Source organism: Pongo pygmaeus, chromosome 19, assembly GCF_028885625.2.
Source record: "Pongo pygmaeus isolate AG05252 chromosome 19, NHGRI_mPonPyg2-v2.0_pri, whole genome shotgun sequence".
Taxonomy (NCBI): domain Eukaryota; kingdom Metazoa; phylum Chordata; class Mammalia; order Primates; family Hominidae; genus Pongo; species Pongo pygmaeus.
This window is the reverse complement of record NC_072392.2, coordinates 6,336,174-6,355,723: the sequence shown is the minus strand read 5'-3', so window position 1 is coordinate 6,355,723 and position 19,550 is coordinate 6,336,174. Positions and strand designations below refer to the sequence as shown.

At 52.5% G+C, this 19,550-nt stretch overlaps 1 protein-coding gene across 1 annotated transcript in view; it reads left to right on the top strand.

Moving 5' to 3' along the window:
• The window catches only part of PITPNM3 (PITPNM family member 3), a 105,891-nt gene that overhangs the window by 60,959 nt on the left and 25,382 nt on the right, over positions 1-19,550 (top strand). The window contains exons 5-9 of the mRNA XM_054459495.2: positions 11,676-11,752; positions 12,343-12,578; positions 17,375-17,564; positions 18,018-18,140; positions 18,913-19,097. Coding sequence (XP_054315470.2) covers positions 11,676-11,752; positions 12,343-12,578; positions 17,375-17,564; positions 18,018-18,140; positions 18,913-19,097 — 811 coding nt within the window. The remainder of the gene's footprint in view (positions 1-11,675; positions 11,753-12,342; positions 12,579-17,374; positions 17,565-18,017; positions 18,141-18,912; positions 19,098-19,550) is intronic.

The following is a 19,550-nucleotide window of genomic DNA, read 5'->3' as shown; positions in this document are numbered from 1 at the left end:
CCCAGTGAGGCTCCTGCATGAGCTTCCAGCAGAGACCACCTTACGATGACCCGGCATGGAGGGACTCCCTTGCCCCAGTTCTCCTACTGGTGCTTTCCATCGCTACACCCAACCTGTAGCTAGGGGGCCTCGGCCTCGGGCTGAGTCGGGCAGAGATGGGGCACTGTGGCTCTGGAGGGGCAAAGAGAGCCCTCACTGCACAGTCTACTTACTTCCACGTGGAAGAATCACCCTTTCCTTTGTTTTTCTGTAAGCCACTTTGATTTTGACTGTACATTCCCGTGCAGCTGTGCTGGTGAAGGACTCCTCCTCTGTGCGTCCAAGGGCTTCTCTTTCCTCCCTCTCCTGCCATCGCCCCAAAACTCCAGGGGTCTTCCCAACATTCTGGTGGGGGAAGGGTGCCTGCAGCATGCACACATGTGCAAGGGGTCCTCCATCCACAGCGGTGAGCACGAGGACCCCAGAACCCACCCTGGTGGTCCCTTTTGTCCTGGGCTTGCAGCTCCTGGCCTAGGGTTCAGGCTCTCTGGAGCATGGGATGGCCAGGTCTTCCTATGTTGTTCTCCATCTTCCTGGAGTTGCGAAGGGACCCGTACAGAGGACTCTCTCCTCCACCCAGGGCCAGGGCGTGAGGATCTCTTTTCACCCTGAAGCATTCTCTGTCTCCAAATCCTTTCCTCTTGGGAACAAAGGAGCTTTTGGAAACAAAAGCCAGGAAGCTCTGCCACAAACCTTCCCAGAGGCAAATGAGCCAGAGCTGGGAGAAAATATAAATTGGTATCTAAAAAAAACCACCCTGCTTGCTACATGCACTTTAAAAAAATTCTTATTTTTAATCTGTCTTTTGAGTAGGTAGCACATGTACATGGTATAAAATGCCTCCCTCTCCTGTCTTCCAGCGCACACAATTCTCCCTAGAAGAAAAGATTATAACTGGTTTCTTAGATTCCATTTCAGAGATAATCTCTGCATACATGAGTCTATCCATAAATATGCATTTATAAATTTTTTTATATTTATACCCTCACACAGATGGGAGCACACAGTTCCTTTCATTGTGCACCTTGCTTTTCTCAGATGTTGATACTAGATCATGATTGTCTCCTTAGCTCGGTACACTTAGAGGTGAGTTGTTTTTCACAATGGGCGTGTGCAATTTCACTGTGGTCCAATTTATTTAATCTGTCCTCTACTGGTGGACATATAGGTGCTTCCTGTCTTTTGCTATTGTAAAAGCAATGTGTCAATGGTTAGCACTCTACATATGTCCTTTTGCACATGGGCTTGGAATTGCTGGGTCAAAGGCATTTTGCATTTTGAATGACATGGCCGAATGGCCCTTCACAGAGGCTATACTGATGTTTACTCTCACCAGCAATGAATGAAGAGATCGTTTTTCCACACCCTGGCCCATAGGGTGTCACAACTGCCAGTCCGACAGGTGGGGGGAGAAAAAAGTTGTCTTAGGGTAATTTCAATGAGCCTTCCCTAGTTTAGGGTTCTAAGGTTGAGCACCTTTTTCATATGTGTAAGAGCCATTCCCAGGCCCTGTGCTGGACGCCACACACACTTGGCAGGGGCTACTGTGCAGGTGCGCATGGGCTGGAGTGTGCCACTGCATTCCTTTGTGTATGTGCTGTTCCAGGCAGGGCCAGGGTGGACTTGACAGGGGATCATTAGGGGGTCGGGCTAACAGCCTAAGAAGTTCCTGCTATGAGTAGCCTCTTCTCACTCTTTCCTCCCTGCCAAGAGTCTCCCTGAGGAGGCATGGCTGTGGCGTGAACGCATTAGTAAGAGCAAAGAGACCATTCCTGTCTTACTCCCCTCCTTCAGGACGATGAAGAGCCCTGACCTGGTGACCTGGGTTCAAGTACCCAGCCCTCCACTTACATCTTGAGAGAAATCACTTCACCTTTCCAGTCCTTGGTTTTCTCATCTTTAAGATGGGGAGAGTACTCCTGACCTCACAGGATGAATGTGAAGATTGCCTGAGACACCGGATGAGGACTAGAAACTCAGGACCCATCTTAGGAGGGCTGTGTTTGTTGCAGAGGAATCTGTAGGGGAACACCAGGGTTTGGGATTTCATGTCCCTCTAGCATCCCTGGGTCGTGTTGGCAGAGTTTTCTCATGGTTGTATACCTGGAAATTTCACTGGGCCCGATTCAGGATGGCGCCTCTGATCTGAACTGGGATCCCCCATGAGAACTGTTCCACCGAACTAACCCCGTGTTCACTTGGGGTATCTAACAACATGTTCTCAAGGGGCAGGGTTTAGGGCTTAGGCCCTTGCAAGGGCCAGGCCCTGGTCTGGGGTCGTGTCTCTGTGAAAGGCTCACTGGGCCATTGAAGGTTTGAACACATCACCTTAGCCTGGTTAGTCAGATGAATCCAGGCAGACGTGATTAGATTCTGACCCTGAAAGGGTTAAGGAGTCACGGAGGGACCTCAGCCTCCAGCTCCCCCCGACCCTGGATGAAACTTCCCTCCCCAGCACCCTGCTACGTGGTCACTTGTATAACTTGCTTGTCTAACCTCAGTGAAGGAGAACAGCCTGCTTGCAGGTCAGCACAGGTCATTCTTGAACTGTTGTAAACATTTCCTAGGTTGTGCTAAAACTTGGAATGACTCTCCAGAAACCACCCCAACCCTTATTTGTCCTGGCTTTGCCCTCTGCTCCCTTGACCCACACGAGGCTCAGCATAGATTTGCAGGCAGCTGCTGCTCTTCTCCAGGCTGGGTCTCTCGACCTCCTGAGCCCCTTTCTGCAGCTTTCCTGCCCTGTTATTGGGCATCAGACATACCCTCAGAGGGGCCTGAGTGGCAGGGGCAGGGCAGGGATGTCTCCCTCTCATTTTGAACTGAGATCTCTGGTTTGTGCAGCCTTAGAGGTTGAGAAGTAACTGTGGCAGACCCACTACCTGACTCAAGCTGTTTGTAGCCTTTGGTCATGTGACTGATCTTGGGCACATGACCTCGGTCTTTGTCATTGACCTGACCTTGGTCACATGACCTACTCTCGGTCATGTGATCCCAGGGGCTTGAGAGATCTTTGAAGGCAGGTGCTGTGTCTGATTGGTCTTGGTGTTTTCAGCCCTGACACAAGTTTGGGCAATAACCAATAGGGTAGGAATAGGCAAGTAGTATCGAGTTCATTGTTTTTGTTTTTTTTTTAAGTCCTTGGAAGGCTTACTTTATTTTTATTTTATTTTATTATTTTATTTTTTGAGATAGGATTTCACTCTTGTTGTCCAGGCTGGAGTGCAACAGCAGGATCTCTGCTCACTGCAACCTCCACTTGCTGGGTTCGAGCGATCCTCCTGCCTCAGCCTCCCAAGTAGCTGGGATTACAGGCACCCACCACCATGCCCGACTAATTTTTGTATTTTTAGTAGAGACGGGGTTTCACCATGTTGGCCAGGCTGCTCTCGAACTTCTGACCTCAACTGATCCACCCACCTTGGCCTCCCAAAGTGCTGGGATTACAGGTGTGAGCCATGGCGCCCAGCCTCGAGTTCATTTTTAACCCAAACACAGGATCTTAATTCACTCATCATGTTCCATATTTATTCTTTCCTTCCACAAGTATTTCTTGTCCTTTTATACTCCCTCATCAGCCAGTCAGCTCCCAAGGGGAGGACAACATTTCACACTTTTTTCTTTGTAGTGTTTGTATTGACTAAAATAGGAGGTTGTGGCTGGTTTTAAAATGTTCCTCGCATAGGCCGGGCGCAGTGGCTCATGTCTGTAAACCCAGAACTTTGGGAGGCTGAGGTGGGCAGATCACAAGGTCAAGAGATCGAGACCATCCTGGCCAACATGGTGAAACCCCGTCTTTACTAAAAATACAAAAATTAGCTGGGCATGGTGGCGCACGCCTGTAGTCCCAGCTACTCGGGAGGCTGAGGCAGGAGAATTGCTGGAACCCGGGAGGTGGAGGTTGCAGTGAGCCCAGATTGTGCCACTGCGCTCCAGCCTGGTGACAGAGTAAGACTCCGTCTCAAAAAAAAAAAAAAGTTCCTTGCATAAACATGGCACATACTTGTATTATCTATCCAATAAACATTCATAAATAGTTTTAAACTAAAAGAAATATGGACTCCTTAGAGAAAAATTGGAAAATAGATGGAAATAGAAAGTAAAATTTATATATAAAATATATATATATAATATATATATATATAATATATATATAAATAAATAAATAAATAAATATATATATATATATATATATATATAATCCATTGTCCCAGCATCTAGAGAAAACCACTGTAAACATTTTGGTGTGTTTCCTTCTAATATGAAGTCCCAAGCTTCTTCCCCCACCTCCCCCACCATTATTTAGATTGTCATTTTTCCTTTTCTGCAATGCTAGGAGCTGGGAACCTGCAGAGGAGGGTGGCCTGCAGTCTGACTGCTGAACAAGCTCAGTGGCTTTTAAGTTTCAGTCTCTTGGAGCCCTCAGGAACTGCCTAGGGACAGGGATGTGCTGGAGTGAGGAAGGTGGGCTCTGGGCCCCCCAGCCTGCTTCAGCCAGAGCCGATCCAATTTCATCTTTGCAAATTGGGCTCCTAAGGAAACTTTCATTGGCTAAAAATTTCCCCTGTTTTTAAAAAAGTTTTAAAACCTTCAGAACAGTTTCACGCTGTTCCATCTGCATCTGCTACTGGCTGTTGGTCCCCACACCTTCTGTGTGGCTGCAGGTTCCCATTCATAAGCCCACATTCCTTGAGCTCCTGTGGTGAGAGCTATGGGTTCCTTAGATAGTTTGTTATTCTGCCAGTGTGTTCCCCTCCCCAGATGCCCCTAAGCCCTTGGCATTCCCTTGAGCTGCTGGTCCAGCAACCCTATCTATACCACATGCTATGATGCAGGGTTAGCAAGGTGGTTCCAAGAGAACCTATCAGAGCTCTGGGAGCCACTGCTCCCCTCCCCTCCCCTCCCTTTCCGTCCCCTCCCCTCACCTTCCCTCCCCTCCCCCCCCCCCCCTTTTTTTCTTTCTTTCTTTTTTTTTTTTTTTTGTGACACAGTCTTGCTCTGTCTCCCAGGCTGGAGTGCAGTGGCGCGATCTCGGCTCACTGCTACCCCCGCCTCTCAGGTTTAAGCGATTCTCCTGCCTCAACCTCCCAGGTAGCTAGGATTACAGCTAAATACGTGTTCACCGCCACACCTGTCTAATTTTTGAATTTTTAGTAGAGACAGGGTTTCACCAGGTTGGCCGGGCTGGTCTCAAACTCCTGAGCTCAACTGATCCGCCCACCTCAGCCTCCCAAAGTACTGGGATTACAGGCATAAGCCACCGCGCCCGGCCCCACTGCTTCCTTTTCTAAGGGTCCTCAAAGCATTTGTTTATTAATTTGCCCCAGGACTTGCCCAGGAATTAACACCAAGCTCCCTAGTTGGAATCAACCACTTTGAAAAGCAAAGCGAAATTTGCCGCCTGCAGCTTTTTGGTTGCTCTTCCTTTCTCCATAGCCTCTCAGAGTGACTCCATCATTGTGACTGTGGGTCCCCTTCAAGGTCGTAGTGCTGAATTCTGCTGGGTCTGAAGGCTAGCACTCACAGAGGGCACTCATGCTTGGACTCATACAATCTCAGACTGCCTGACTCTTATTGGGGAATGTCGGCAAACCCCTCCTTTTGCGGTGGTTTGCAGAGCGTGTCTGAGGTCACCCTCTGAGTAAAGGGTTAGTTTCCCATCCGAGGACTCTATCCAGGGCCTGTCTCCCCTGTAAGTCTGTGTGTGTCCCCTTCTCTCCGCATGTGTGTGTCATGAGGGCTCACCTGGGGAATGGGGGCTGTGGATTGAGTCCCCCAGGTGAATGAGGCTGTAGTTCTTCCCAGACGTCATCTAGGTATATGGATGAATCCCACATCACAGCAAAATAGCAAAGCCTTTGACTTCCAGGCAGGGCCAGGGTGGACTTGACAGGGGATCTTCAGAGCATAACATGTCTTTTTTTTTTTTTTTTGAGATGGAGTCTCGCTCTGTCTGTCACCAGGCTGGAGTGCAGTGGTGTGATCTTGGCTCACTGCAACCTCCGCCTCCCGGGTTCAAGCGATTCTCCTGCCTCAGCCTCCCGAGTAGCTGGGATTACAGGTGCGCACCACCATGCCCAGCTAATTTTTGTACTTTTAGTAGAGACGGGGTTTCACCATGTTGGCCAGGCTGGTCTCGAACTCCTGACCTCGTGATCTGCCTGCCTTGGTCCCCCAAAGTGCTGGGACTACAGGTGTGAGCCACGGTGCCCGGCAAGTAACGTCTTTTTAAACCGGGAATGAGCTTGACTGAAAGGGACTAACAGTCTAAGAAGTTCCTGCTCCTCATGGTAGCCTCTCCTCACTTTTTCCTCCCTGCCGAGAGTCTCTCTGAGGAGGCAGGGCTGAGGGGTGAAGGCATTAGTAGGAACAAAGAGACCATCCCTTTCTTACTCCCCTCCTTCAGGATGATGAAGAGCCCTGGCCTGGTGACCTGGGCTGGTGACCTGGGCCAGTTTATGCAAACAAACAAACAAAAAAAATATGTTTCCACCCATGTATGAGCTTCCACTAGCTCACAGAGGATTAGATACTTTTGTAGCTACTTCTCAGGATGTGCCACATGGTCTCAAGCTGGGCCCAGCTCTGCTTGGTTGATACCAGGGGTGATTAACGGTGGGTGGGAGTGACTGCCAAGGAAGGAGGAGGAGACTGAGTGTTTGGCTTTAGCCAGGGGGCCCTCAGCATCCACCCCTGTGGACCCCAGAGGTTCGTAGCAAGAGAGAGGGAGACAGCTATGCTCTCCAGCCGAGCTGGGGTGATGCTTTGCTTGGGGTGCCGAGTGTGTGGGTGATGACCTTGGCTTTCGTCTCAAGGGCAGTGTGGCACATTGGTAATTAGAGGGGATGATCACGATTTGTACCTCTCCAAGGCTGTGATTAAGCAAAAATAGGTTCCATTCTTCAGGCATCAAGAGCAGCCATGGTGAGCTGGGTGGACCACCTCTCCTGATGTGGGGCTAGCAGGGTACTAGGAGCTGGCACTGCGGTAGCTGGCCTGTCTCAAAGCCTGTCAAAAAACACTGTGACAAAAACAGCTGTGGGCTCCCCCCCACAAATCTGGGCACTGCAGGGACCCAGCCTGAATAGGGACATGCAAACAGAAATTAACAGGAAGTGGGAAGAAACAGGCAGCCTAATGATGAGGTCCTGTGGTCCCCTTTATGTGGCTCTCCACCCCTTAGGACCCCCTGCCAGCTGCTCTTGTCACCAGAGTCCCTGAGGAAGCCTCTAGGGGTGGAATTATAAAGCCCAGGCCAGACTCTTCTAGAATTCCCAGAGGTTCCTAGGTACCAGTTCCCATGAGTACTTTGAAGAAACGTGCTTCTCAGTGGATGATGCTTCCCTGAACCTGATTTCTCCTGGGGGTTTAATGGCACAGAGATGTATCACAGGCTGTGTGCATCCTGGGATCTTCCAAAAGATTTTCACAAAAGTGCCATCCTAGGCCCTGAAAACTGGTAAACTCTATTCTCAAGGGGCCCACAGTCTGATGGGGAAATAGACAAGTAAGCTAGGACCAGCGCCGCATACTATGGGATAGCCATCTTTGCGTAGATAGATCAAAGACAGCTTTCTAGAGGTGATAGCAATTGAGCGGGGTTTTGCAGGACAAGTAGGAGTTTGCCAGTCTGAAAAGGGAGGAAGGGCTTGCAGGCAGAGGGCTCAGCATGAGCAAAGGCAAGGACAAGTGGAAGAGTTATGTCTTGTGGGTGAGTCAGAGCCAATGGCCTCAATTATCATGGTAGGAATGTCTGGGTTTTAGAAGAGCAGAGACCTGTGAGGAAGGTACAGGGAAGGTGGCCTACGGCTGCCCCTGCTTGTCTACAGGGGCCTCTGCTAAGACGAAGACGGGAGATGTGCCTTTCTGTGGGGAAGCTCTGGTCCTGTTAGTCAACTCTCAAGGGGCCAGAATCTGAATCTGGCAGGCTAGATCTCCCTTCCTCCATCTCCCAGAGCAAAGCATTCCTGGCTTTTGTGCAGGGAAAGGAAGCAAGGCTCTGTCCCCAAACAGCGTAGGAGGTGAGACTCTTTCCTCCTGCTAGGGAGGAGTGAGGGATACTGAGGACAATCCTGCCCAGTCTCTGGCCTGAGGCTCCCATCCCCACGGAACCAGGCACGGCCTCAACATTGTTGGTGGCCAGGATGCAGCAGTCATCCACCGATTTGATGCCCAGAGCATCACATGGGTCCCTAGGGAGCTGGCTCCAGACAGATCAAAGATGTAGGTGCTCCTTGGCCTTTGTAATGGGTGAGGGTGCAGAGTCCAGCCCCCACCTAACAGAGGGCATCGTGCCCAGGAGACAACAGGACCCTCATGTCTTCCTTGCAATGTATTTATAGCCTTGCCATAGTAATTTGTGGCAATCACAGCATTTAATCCTGTAATCACACTGCAAACAGGCGCCCAGCCCAGCAAGGCCGAGGAGCATGCCAGGGCTCAGGGAGGGACCTGGCACCAGGGCAGGCAAGTGTGGAGGCAGCAATGTCCCCATCAGCCCATCTTGTCAGCTGTGGTCCTGGCTCTGTGCCCTGGATGTCCCCTGGATAATGATAATAATAACAATAGCAGCTAACCCATGTGACACTTCCTGTGTTCCACACCCTGCTCTAAGCCCTTCATGCATATTAACTCATCTACCCTGGGGTAGCTGCTTTTATTATCCCCATATTCCAGATGAAGAAACTGAGACACAGGTCACACAGCCGATAAGAGTCAAGATGTGAACTCAGGCGTTCTGGATCCAGGGTCCATGGCTTTAACCACGCTCCTCCCAGCCCTAGAGCCAGCCTCAGCCCTGCCATCACTCCTGGTTCTTCTTGACCCCCAGCCTGCCCCAGAGCCGCACACAAAGCCGCACACACCATGAAGCATGAGCGCTTTGTCTCAGGGAAGCCACGCTCAGACCCTCTCCCTCCTGGTGCTAGTTCACGTGGTAGAAAGGGGCCTGGCAGCGGCAGACCTGGGCTTTAACCTTAAAGTTACGTGGGGCAAGTGACATAGGTTGACTGAGCCTCGGTTTGCTCTTCTGTAAAATGGGGCTAATAACAAGATCATTCAGACTCAGAGAGTAATTGTAGGGACTAGAGAGGATGAATCACGTAAAGCACATAGTACCCAGGACATAATAAGCACTTAATAAAGCTGAGCCGTTACTGTTGTCTTGTGTTATCATCCTGTCCTGAGGAGAGAGCCAGGGTCTCCTCTAGCCAAGCCCAGGGCAAGGTCTTTAGTAAGTTAGAAATGAGGCAGGAGAGCCTAGCCAATGGGAAGAACTAGGAAGTGCTGGGCACAGCCGGGCCCCAGGATGAGTTTTCCCTCTTCCTCCATCATTTAGGAAATGATTTCCTGTCTGTGTGGGCAGCAGCTCGGAGCTCATAAAGCAGTTACCCTTTGACTGGGATTGTGTCTGTGAGGACAGAATATTTCAGAAATGCTCTCCCCTGCTGAGAAAAGCTTCTCATTTGCAGTTCTTTGTAGAGGTACCCTCCCCTGCGACTGGTCGTGGTGAGGGGATGTTGACAGGGTGCCTAGGGTTGCCCGCAAAGCCCCTGGAAGGATCCTCCCCAGATGTGACCTAGAAGGGAGCAGCAGGCTCTGGTGGGGGTGGGGTGTGAAGAAGGCAAGGACCATCTTCATCTAGAACCTACGACTTTAAGAGATGAGCCAGTTCCTCCTCCCTGAAGACAAACAGGTGATTCAGCTTGGCTGTAGGTTTTAGCGACACACGGGAGGTAGCATCCATCTCATGGGGGAGGAAGGAGAGGAGCTCAAGGCAGCCTGGTGGCAGGAAGGAGTCCTCAGAGTGCAGGTATCATTTGGGTGGGGGCTCAGGGGTGGCTGTTGGATGCCTTTGAAGTCTCTCCACCCAGGAGTCCAATGTCATCACATTCAGGAGCGTAGGTGTTAGATCAGGGGTTGACAGACATTTCTGGAAAGGGCCAGATAATAAATATTTTCAGCTTTGTGAGCTGTAAGGTGTCTGCTGCAACTGCTCTGCTGCTGTGGCACAAAAGCCGCCTGCCATAGACAATATGTAAATGAAGGAGCCTGAGTGTGTTCCAATAAAACTTTATTTACAAAAACAGGCAGTGGTGCAGATTTGGTCCAAGGCTGTGGTTTACTGAATTCTGTGTTAGGGAAATGAGAGCTCAGGGAGGGCTGGGAGCCAAGAAGGACTTCTTGAAGGAGGAGGTGTTGAGCCCAGGCTGCTGAGAGGAGCAAGGAGAGATTTCTGGCAAAGGCCAACTTTACCCTAAAGCTCACGGGCAATGCCAATCGTGTTTCAAATGCCGACCTTACCTCTCCGGGAGTCTACCTTCCCTGGAAAGTGGTCCCGTAATTCAAGCCTCTATTATCTCTCTGATAACTTCAAACAGATATATATTTTTAAAGTATGTATCCAGCCATATTAGGGTTCTTTGGAGAAACCGACCGAAAGGTATATACACAGATGTATAAAAAGAGACTTATTGGCCAGGTGTGGTGGCTCACTCCTGTAATCCCAGCATTTGGGAGGCTGAGGCGGGTGGATCACTTGAGGTCAGGAGTTTGAGACCAGCCTGACCAACATGGAGAAACCCCGTCTCTACTAAAAATACAAAATTAGCCAGGCGTGGTGGCGCACGCCTGTAATCCCAGTTACTCGGGAGGCTGAGGCAGGAGAATCACTTGAACCCGGGAAGCAGAGGTTGCAGTGAGCCGAGATTGCACCATTGCACTCCAGCCTGGGCAACAAGAGTGAAACTCCATCAAAAAAAAAAAAAAAAAAAGAAAGAAAAGAAAGAAAAAAAAGAGACTTATTATGAGGGACTGGCTCTTGTGATGATGGAGGCTGAGAGGTTCCCTAACCTGCTGTCTGGAAGTCGGGAGGCCCAGGAAAGCCTATGGTGTAGTTCCAGCCCAAGCCCAAAGGCCGGAGAACCGAGAGAGAAAATGGCACGAATCCCAGTTCAAGTCCTAAGGCCGGAGAAGCGGGAGTGCTGGTGTGTGAGGCAGGAGATGGAAGTCTGAGCTTGAGAAGAGTGAATCCTCCCTCCCTGCACCACTTTGTTCTACTCAGACCCTCAAGGACTGCACAGTGCCCACCCGCCTTGGCGAGGGCAGATCGCCTTCGTTCACTGCTTCAGATGCCAACCTCTTCCCGAAACACCTCACAGATAGACCCAGAGAACATGTTTTACCAGCTCTCTGGGCACCTCTCAGCCCAGTCAAGAGTGGGTGCGTACAATTTGCCATCACACCAGCTCTTCTAGTTGTTCTCAGCGGGAGGTTGGCTCAAATCGCCATCCATAACTGGAAGTGGAAGTCCTCAGGCAGTACTCACCCTTGCTGCTGTCCTGGTGAAGAAACACAGGCTAGTTCCTTTCGAGGAAGCCCCTCCTTTCAGAAGCACCATCCGCGATGGCCTCACTCTGCCACCCTCCCTTTCCTTGTGAGGAGAAAGGGTTTCATGTTATGTTGGTTTCAGAAGCAGGGCCTGGATGGGGTGACTCTCCCTAGCTCCAGACTCTAACTAACTTGAGCTCACCTATGATGTAAGCCAAGGTCTCACCTTTAGGGCCACTGGGCCCAGGGAGTGTCTGGTCACTGTGGGGAAGCCTGGAGATGCTGAGCTCTCCTCTTTCCCTCTGCAGGAGAACTGTACCGGGTTTCCTTGAGAAGACAGAGGTTCCCAGCCCAGGGAAGCATCGAGATCCATGAAGACAGCGAGGTGGGCTGGGCTTCGGAGGGTGTCCAGGTCCGCCTTGGAAGCCAGGATTTTAGGAAGAGCCCTTGCATAACAGGCGGCCTCGTTTTCTTCCAGCTCTTCATCTGACTTGCTGTGTGACCCTGGGTGGGTCCGTGTCCTTCTCTGGACTTTGGGTTCCCATATGAACAGGAAGCGTCTCTTGGGACTCTTCCTGCCCTGACATCCCTCCTGGCAGCCCGTGTCCTTCCCTCACTCTGAATGCACCAGAGGTTCTATCACACAGCGGGGTGTATTAGAGCTGAGACTGCTCCTCAGATTGCAGCTGAGACAGGCCGGACATAGTGCCTGCTTCTCTGGCCTCAGTCTCGTGTGTGTGTGTGTGTGTGTGTGTGTGTGTGTGTGTGTGTGTGTGTGTGTGTGTGTGTGTGTGTGTGTGTGTGTGTGTGTGTGTGTGTGTGTGTGTGTGTGTGTGTGTGTGTGTGTGTGTGTGTGTGTGTGTGTGTGTGTGTGTGTGTGTGTGTGTGTGTGTGTGTGTGTGTGTGTGTCCCTGTGTGCCTCCCCCGACCGCAGCTGCCTCTCTCTCTCTCTATCCCAACCGCCTTGGCTCTCAGGAAGGCTGCCCGCAGCGCTCCTGCAAGACGCATGTCCTCCTGCTGGTCCTGCACGGGGGAAACATCCTGGACACGGGTGCTGGGGACCCGTCCTGCAAGGCAGCCGACATCCACACCTTCAGCTCCGTGCTGGAGAAGGTCACACGAGCCCATTTCCCTGCTGCCCTGGGCCACATCCTCATCAAGTTCGTCCCCTGTCCTGCCATCTGCTCTGAGGCTTTCTCGCTCGTCTCTCAGTGAGTCCATTTCTGCTTGTTTGAACTGGCTGGGGTTGGTGGGGGGACTAAGTGGAGGGGCTCCCCCTGCAGCATGGACCCCGTGGGCAGGTGGGTACCTGCAAGGACTCTCCAGGATGTCAGATCCTGACGAAACACAAGTATCCCCGGTGGAAGGTGTCGGGAAGAGTCCTCTGCCTGGGCCTGGGTGTGCTGGGGTCCCCGTGAAATCTTGAGCCACTTCCTGTGTTCAACAAGCCTGATCTGTTTGGCCCAGATAAAGACACTGAGTGTTGGCCGGGCGCGGTGGCTCACGCCTGTAATCCCAGCACTTTGGGAGGTTGAGGCGGGCGGATCACGAGGTCAGGAGATCGAGACCATCCTGGCTAACATGGTGACACTCCGTCTCTACTAAAAATACAAAAAATTAGCCGGGCGAGGTGGCGGGCACCTGCAGTCCCAGCTTCTCGGGAGGCTGAGGCAGGAGAATGGCATGAACCCAGGAGGCGGAGCTTGCAGTGAGCCGAGATTGCGCCACTGCACTCCAGCCCGGGAGACAGAGTGAGACTCTGTCTCAAAAAAAAAAAAAAAAAAAAAGAAGACCCTGAGTGTTGAGAGTTTGAGCAGTTTCCCCCAGGGTCGCCCAACCCATGGAGACAGGAGTCAGACTCGGCCACACGATTGCAGCCAAGTAGGAATCTGAAAAACACGAACGGTGTTTTTCCTTTGCTCTCACACCATAACAGTCAACACAGAAGACTTCTGGGGCCACATGTGAGGGGCTGTTTCCGTATACACCAAGCAATCAGTTCTGCTGTGGACACCAGCTGGGTGCCCTCCAATTCAATTCCGCCTCTGTCTACCTGGAGATAGCATCAGATCCCACGGGGTGAGAGCTTGGTCCCACAAGACTGCCCCAAACTTCTGACACCGATACCATGCCCCAGTTTGTTTTATCTGTGCTGCTGAAAGCCCAGCTTCAAGTTGGGGTTCTTACAACCCTGTCACTGGGTTCAATTAATTGCTAGATCAGCTCACAGAACTCAGGAAAATGCTGAATCACATTTACTGGCTTATTATAAAGGATACAGATGAAGAGATGCTTAAGGCGAGGTATGGGGGAAGGGGGACGGAGCTTCCGTAGGTGTGCCGGCCACTAGGAACCTCCACGCGTTCAGCTCTCCGGAAGCTCTCCTGTCCTTTTGGCCCTTCAGTGGAGGTGTCATTGGCTAGGCATGATTGACAACATAGATATGTGTTTGGACAGAAAGGGGCTGACACTCAGACCGAGTTGGGAAACCCAGCAGGGCCTGTCTGTTCAGATTCTTCTTGGCCTCTGCAGCATTCCTTCCTCCTGGGTATAGGGCAGGACTCCTTCTGAAATGAGGGTCTCATGACCCAAATCAGACAACGGAGATCAGAGAATTTCTTCACAGCCAGCTCAAGGAGGGCAGGAGAATGTCAGAGAGAGAGAGAGAGAGACAGATACTCTGTTTTCCAAGGCCTAAGTGCCCCAACATTATAACAATGGCTATGGGAGCCAGGAACTGTGGACAAAACCTATCTATGTATTCTGTCTGTCTCTCTCTCTCTCTATCATTCTATTCTATTTATCTATCTATTCATCCATCCATCCGTCCATCCGTCCATCCATCCCCATCACTCCATCCATCCATCCGTCCATCCATTATCTATCTATCTATCTATCTATCTATATCTATCTATCTATCTATCTATCTATCTATCTATCTATCTGATCTATCTACCTCATAATATCACAGTGCTCTGATGGAGGAGGAACAGGGCACTGTGGGCTCTCTGAGAAAGGCCAGAGAGGACTTCCTGGAGGGGTGACTTTTGGGTTTGCATACCACGGCTAAGTGTGTGGGCTCTCAGGCCACCTGGATTTGAGTCCTGGCTGTGTGGTCTGGGGAAGGTGTTTAACCTCTCCTTGTCTCAATTTCCGAATCTGTACAATGAAGGTAGCCACAGTAAATAACCTCTCAGGGTGGCTGTGAAGAGTCTGTGTGATAATGTGTGTGAAGCTCTCAACACAGTGTCCAGAATGTAGAAAGCACATAGGGATGCCAGCCTTGGGAATGCCAGCCTTGGGGATGCCAGCTGTGGGGATCTAGCCATGGGGATACTAGGGGATACTAGCCTCAGGGATACTAGCTATGGGGATGCCAACCTTGGGGATGCTAGTTATAGGGATGCCAGCCTTGGGGATACTAGTCTTGGGAATACTAGCCATGGAGATGCCAGCCTTGGGGATACTAGCTGTGGGGATCCAGCCATGGGGATGCCAGCCTTGGAGATGCTAGCCATGGGGATGCTAGTCTCAGGGATACTAGCCATGCGGATGCCAGCCTTGGGGATGCTAACTGTGGGGATGCCAGCCACGGGGATGCTAGCCATGACTCACATCATCTTCCTCCTGGCTGGAAGAGGGGCTCTCTCTGCAGGTGGAGAGTGGGCTGGGGAGGGAGACTTCCAACTCGCAGCAGGAAACCCAGCTGGTGGGGAGAAAGGAGGGAAGGATGTGTGCACAGAAGGGCTGGTTGAGCGCTGGGCAGCTTGTTCACTGCTGACGCTGGCACATCCTTGCCCACTGTGGGCCCTGGTACCTGTGGGGGACAAACTGAGGGGACCTCCAGGGTATGGGGCCACTGGGAGCTCCACCCACTGCTCCAGGCACTGAGGGCTGCAGTGCTCCCCTCCTGCCTATCCTGTTGAACTAGCTAAAGGTAGGTGCCTGGGGCTGGGTGGATACCTGGATTCTCAGCAGTCATATGTGCAAAAAATGACCCAAATGCCTGCAGGGCCCAAGTCCTATAGGCATTTGGCAGATCACTGGGGCTGGCAGCTGGAAGCTGGGAACTTTCAGTCAGGGGAAGGAGGGAGGCCTCTGCACCTCTGTTCTGCCTCTCCCCCTCACAGGACCCCGCCAGAGACTTGGGGCTGCTGCAGAGCCCAGCCCTCAGGCAGGGCCCTCATACCCCGGGGCTCTGGAGCTGGGGAGGGTGGGAAGAGGTCCCCAGCAGGGTGCCAGGTGTGTGGGGCACACCACACTCCGGATTCCCCAGGAGAATGGGAGCCGATGTTCTCAGCCAGATGTGGCTCTGAGGGCTCAGTGCGGCGAGGGCCAAAGTCCCCTGCCCTGGAGCTTCCAGCCAGTCAGGACAGAGAGAGCACGGGCAAGCCCCTTCCCTTCCCTGGGCCTTCCTTTTCCCCCTCTGGATTGGGGGAACATTAGAGACTCTGATTTATCTGCGTTCCTGGGACACCAACAGGAATTGCAGGCAGATCTCAATCAGAGTTGGAAGGAAGGAAGATTAGGTCCATAATTCCGCAACCTGGCTAATTGCCCAAATCCCTGGTGTGATTCTTGTTAAACTGCGAGATGTCCAGGCCTCCCCCCGGCAGTGGCTGATTCAGGAGGGAGGTGCCTCGGAATCTGCATCTTTGACACCTGCTCACTGCTGAAATGGTGACGCAGCATGCTCCCTTGTCACTCTGATAGTCCAGGACTTCACTGTGCTAGTTCATCATCCGTCTCAGGAACCCCTCTACCTGTCCCCAGGACACCTGACCTCCAGAGCTGGGTCACCCCTATCTCCAGGAAGACGGATGGCCCGGCCATTCATTCGCGGGGCCAGCAGGAGGGAGCTTAGTTCTCCCCCAGGCAGCTCCTTGCCAGGGCCATTCATCACCCCGTAATCACGGCTGGGAGGGAGCTCTTTCTCAGCTAATTAAAATCTCTCCGGCTGCAATCGAGGCCTGCTTCCTCTAATTTGTGTTCTTTGGAGATGAGGAATGGCTGACAGGGCCAGCCTTGTACACCACGAGGACTCTGCCACCTGCTGAGAGTACTCGAGCCCTGTCACCTGCCCCAGATTCTGTCGAGTCCCAGTGGGATCTGCACTGGGCTCCATCAGCCTGAGCTTGGGCTAAGGGGGAAGGGCAGGCCCTGGGCAGGGGTGGAGCATTCTCAGTCTCCCTCTAGGGTCCTTCCTGACCAGCCAGGTCCAACAGTGCATCTGGGTCGGAAGCCCCAGGGAACAGAAGCAGAGGTGGGGGCAGAGGCAAGGGTAGGTGACTCGGAGGCACTGGTCTCAGGTGAGTCTGAGTTGCTCAGAGAGTTGGGGATTTCCTAGTGGGAAGGTAGGGAGTTGAGGGTGCCAATGCAAAGTCTGGACAATCTGCTGGCTGGACACTGTTGGGCAGGCTCTCAGCCCCCTCTGGGGTCATAGAACTTTCTGCAAAGCTGATGAAAGCTCTGATCTTCTCCCAGTGATGCAATGAACACAACATCATGTCTGCAGCCATGTGCCCAGCTCCAAGCTGTGGCCAACATGTGAATCCCAAGCCTGGCATGCCCTCTCTCCTCCTTTCCCAGCTTCTCCAAAGCCTTTCTTGAGGCCTAGTTCCAGCCCCACCTCCTCCAGGAAGTCTGCCATGATGATATGTTCCACACTAGCTAGCTCCTCAGCTGACTTCTTCCTCTATGATTGGGGTGTCCTTTGGGGCCATGCAGAAGAGGGCAATAGAGACTGCAGTCACAGGGACCCCAGGGCCCACACCCACGGCCAGCACAGGAAGGACACACAGAGAGTCAGTGTAGGCTTGAATCCTCTTCCCCTCTCTTCCCCACACTGCCTGTGCTCTGTGTCACCAGGCTCCTGCCTGGGTCTTCCTGAAGGGTCTCTGGAGCCCAATTCCTGGCCAGTATGTGCTCTCTTCTGCCTGATCCTCAGCCCCAAACCTGCCAACCTGCCCGATCCTGGCTGGGCTCACCTTAGGCCCCCTGTCTGCAGCCTGAACCCCTACAGCCACGATGAGGGCTGCCTCAGCAGCAGCCAGGACCACGTCCCTCTGGCCGCCCTTCCCCTGTTGGCCATCTCCTCCCCGCAGTACCAGGATGCTGTCGCCACCGTCATCGAGCGAGCCAACCAGGTCTACAGAGAGTTCCTGAAGTCCTCTGATGGGATTGGCTTCAGTGGGCAGGTAGGACAGCCCACCCTCTCCTCCTCTCCCCTGCCCTGTTCCGGCCCTGGCCTGGGAGAGAGGCTGGAATCTACTGAAAGGGCCAAGGCCAGGCTGTTCTCGAATCAGCCTCTGAGCTCAAAGGCGGCTTTTGAGATCTCTGAGTTTGCCCTCATTTTACAGATAGAAAAACAGAGACCAGCAGTCTGAGTTCTGATTCTGAGCCCATGCTGCTCTCTAGCCCAAGTCCGACCCCTGAGAGTAGCCTACTCCCCATCCTTGGGCTGGCCTGGGCCAACGTCAACCCTGACCCTCCACCTCCAGTTTGCACACTGCTTCCCAGTTGGGCTCTCTCAACACCTCCCAAGGACGAGTTTCTCATTCTCCTGTGGGGAGATGGCACTGCTCTGGCTGGGTGTGGGGGTGAGGGGTCAGCAGTGGGCAGGCCTGCAGTCCCAGCTGCATCTCTTCCAGGTGTGTCTCATCGGGGACTGTGTAGGGGGCCTCCTGGCCTTCGATGCCATCTGCTACAGTGCGGGGCCCTCGGGGGACAGCCCTGCCAGCAGCAGCCGGAAGGGGAGCATCAGCAGCACCCAGGTACAGCCCGGGAGCAGGACTGCAGGAGGGGTATGCCCATAGGAGCAGGGCCTGCCCCTCAGGGAGAGAGTGCTGGTTCTTCATGTTGGCACCATGACATCCAGGTTACAAAGAAGTGTATCATAATCCAGCTGGGCGAAGTGGCTCATGCCTGTAATCCCAGCACTTTGGGAGGCTGAGGTGGGCAGATCACTTGAGGTCAGGAGTTTGAGACTAGCCTGGCCAACATGGTGAAATCCCAGCTCTACTAAAAATACAAAAATTAGCTGGGCATGGTGGTGCATGCCTGTAATCCCAGCTACTTGGGAGGCTGAGGCACGAGAATCACTTGAACCCAGGAGGTGGAGTTTGCAGTGAGCCAAGATCGCACCACTGTACTCCAGCCTGTGTGACAGAGGGAGACTCTGTTTCAAAAAAGAAAAAAAAAAAAAAAAAGAAGAAGAAGAAATGTATCATAATTCTACAAGAGTAGCAGGGGATTATTATGACAGTTGTGGAAACTGAGGCCTGGAGAGCTGGATTTGGCCCTTTCGACAGCCGTCCAGCATCCCAGCGGGAATGTCAATCCCAGTGGATGCGGGAGAGAGCCTGTGCCTAAAATCCTACCATGATTGTAGGTAGGATGGATGGATTCCTGTGTCTTTTGGAAGAAGGGTAGCCCCTCACATCTTAGGATGAAGGGGTTGGTTTGTGCTTGGGGGGAGGAGACAAGACCCCAGAGTCTCCCGTGACAACAGTCTTTTTCTCTCCTGTCCCCTGTTCGGTCCCAAAGGACACCCCAGTTGCGGTGGAGGAAGATTGCAGCCTGGCCAGCAGCAAGCGTCTCAGCAAAAGCAACATTGACATCTCCAGTGGGTTGGAGGATGAGGAGCCCAAGAGGCCGTTGCCGAGGAAACAGAGCGACTCCTCCACCTATGACTGCGAGGCCATCACTCAGCACCATGCCTTCCTCTCAAGGTAGCCCCTCCCCGTCCAGAAGCAAGAAGACCTTGGCTCAGAGTCAACTGGGAGGGCTGTGACCAGTCAGATGTCCCAGGCCCTTCCATGGGGGCCCGTAGATAAGCATTGAAATGCCGGGACCAAGGCCACTCGCCATTGGCCCTGTACTGAGGGACCACGGCCACTCGTCAGCGGCCCTGTACTGAGACTCTGGAACCTGGTCCCTGTCCCTGCCCTACTCTGACTTGCAGAGAGACTGGGAACAGTCGTCTTTTTCTGAGCCTCGGCTTTTCTTCTGCAAAAAGATAACGCTGCCTAGCCTACCTCACTGCATGGTTTTAAGAACCTGGTGGAATCATTGCTGTGCCTATGTTTTGTGAGTCACCCCAGGTGTGTGTTGTTATCATTTCTCATAGGGAAAGAGAGGGCCAAGTAGGTCAGGAACTTTCTAGAGGTCACACAGCCAGTGAC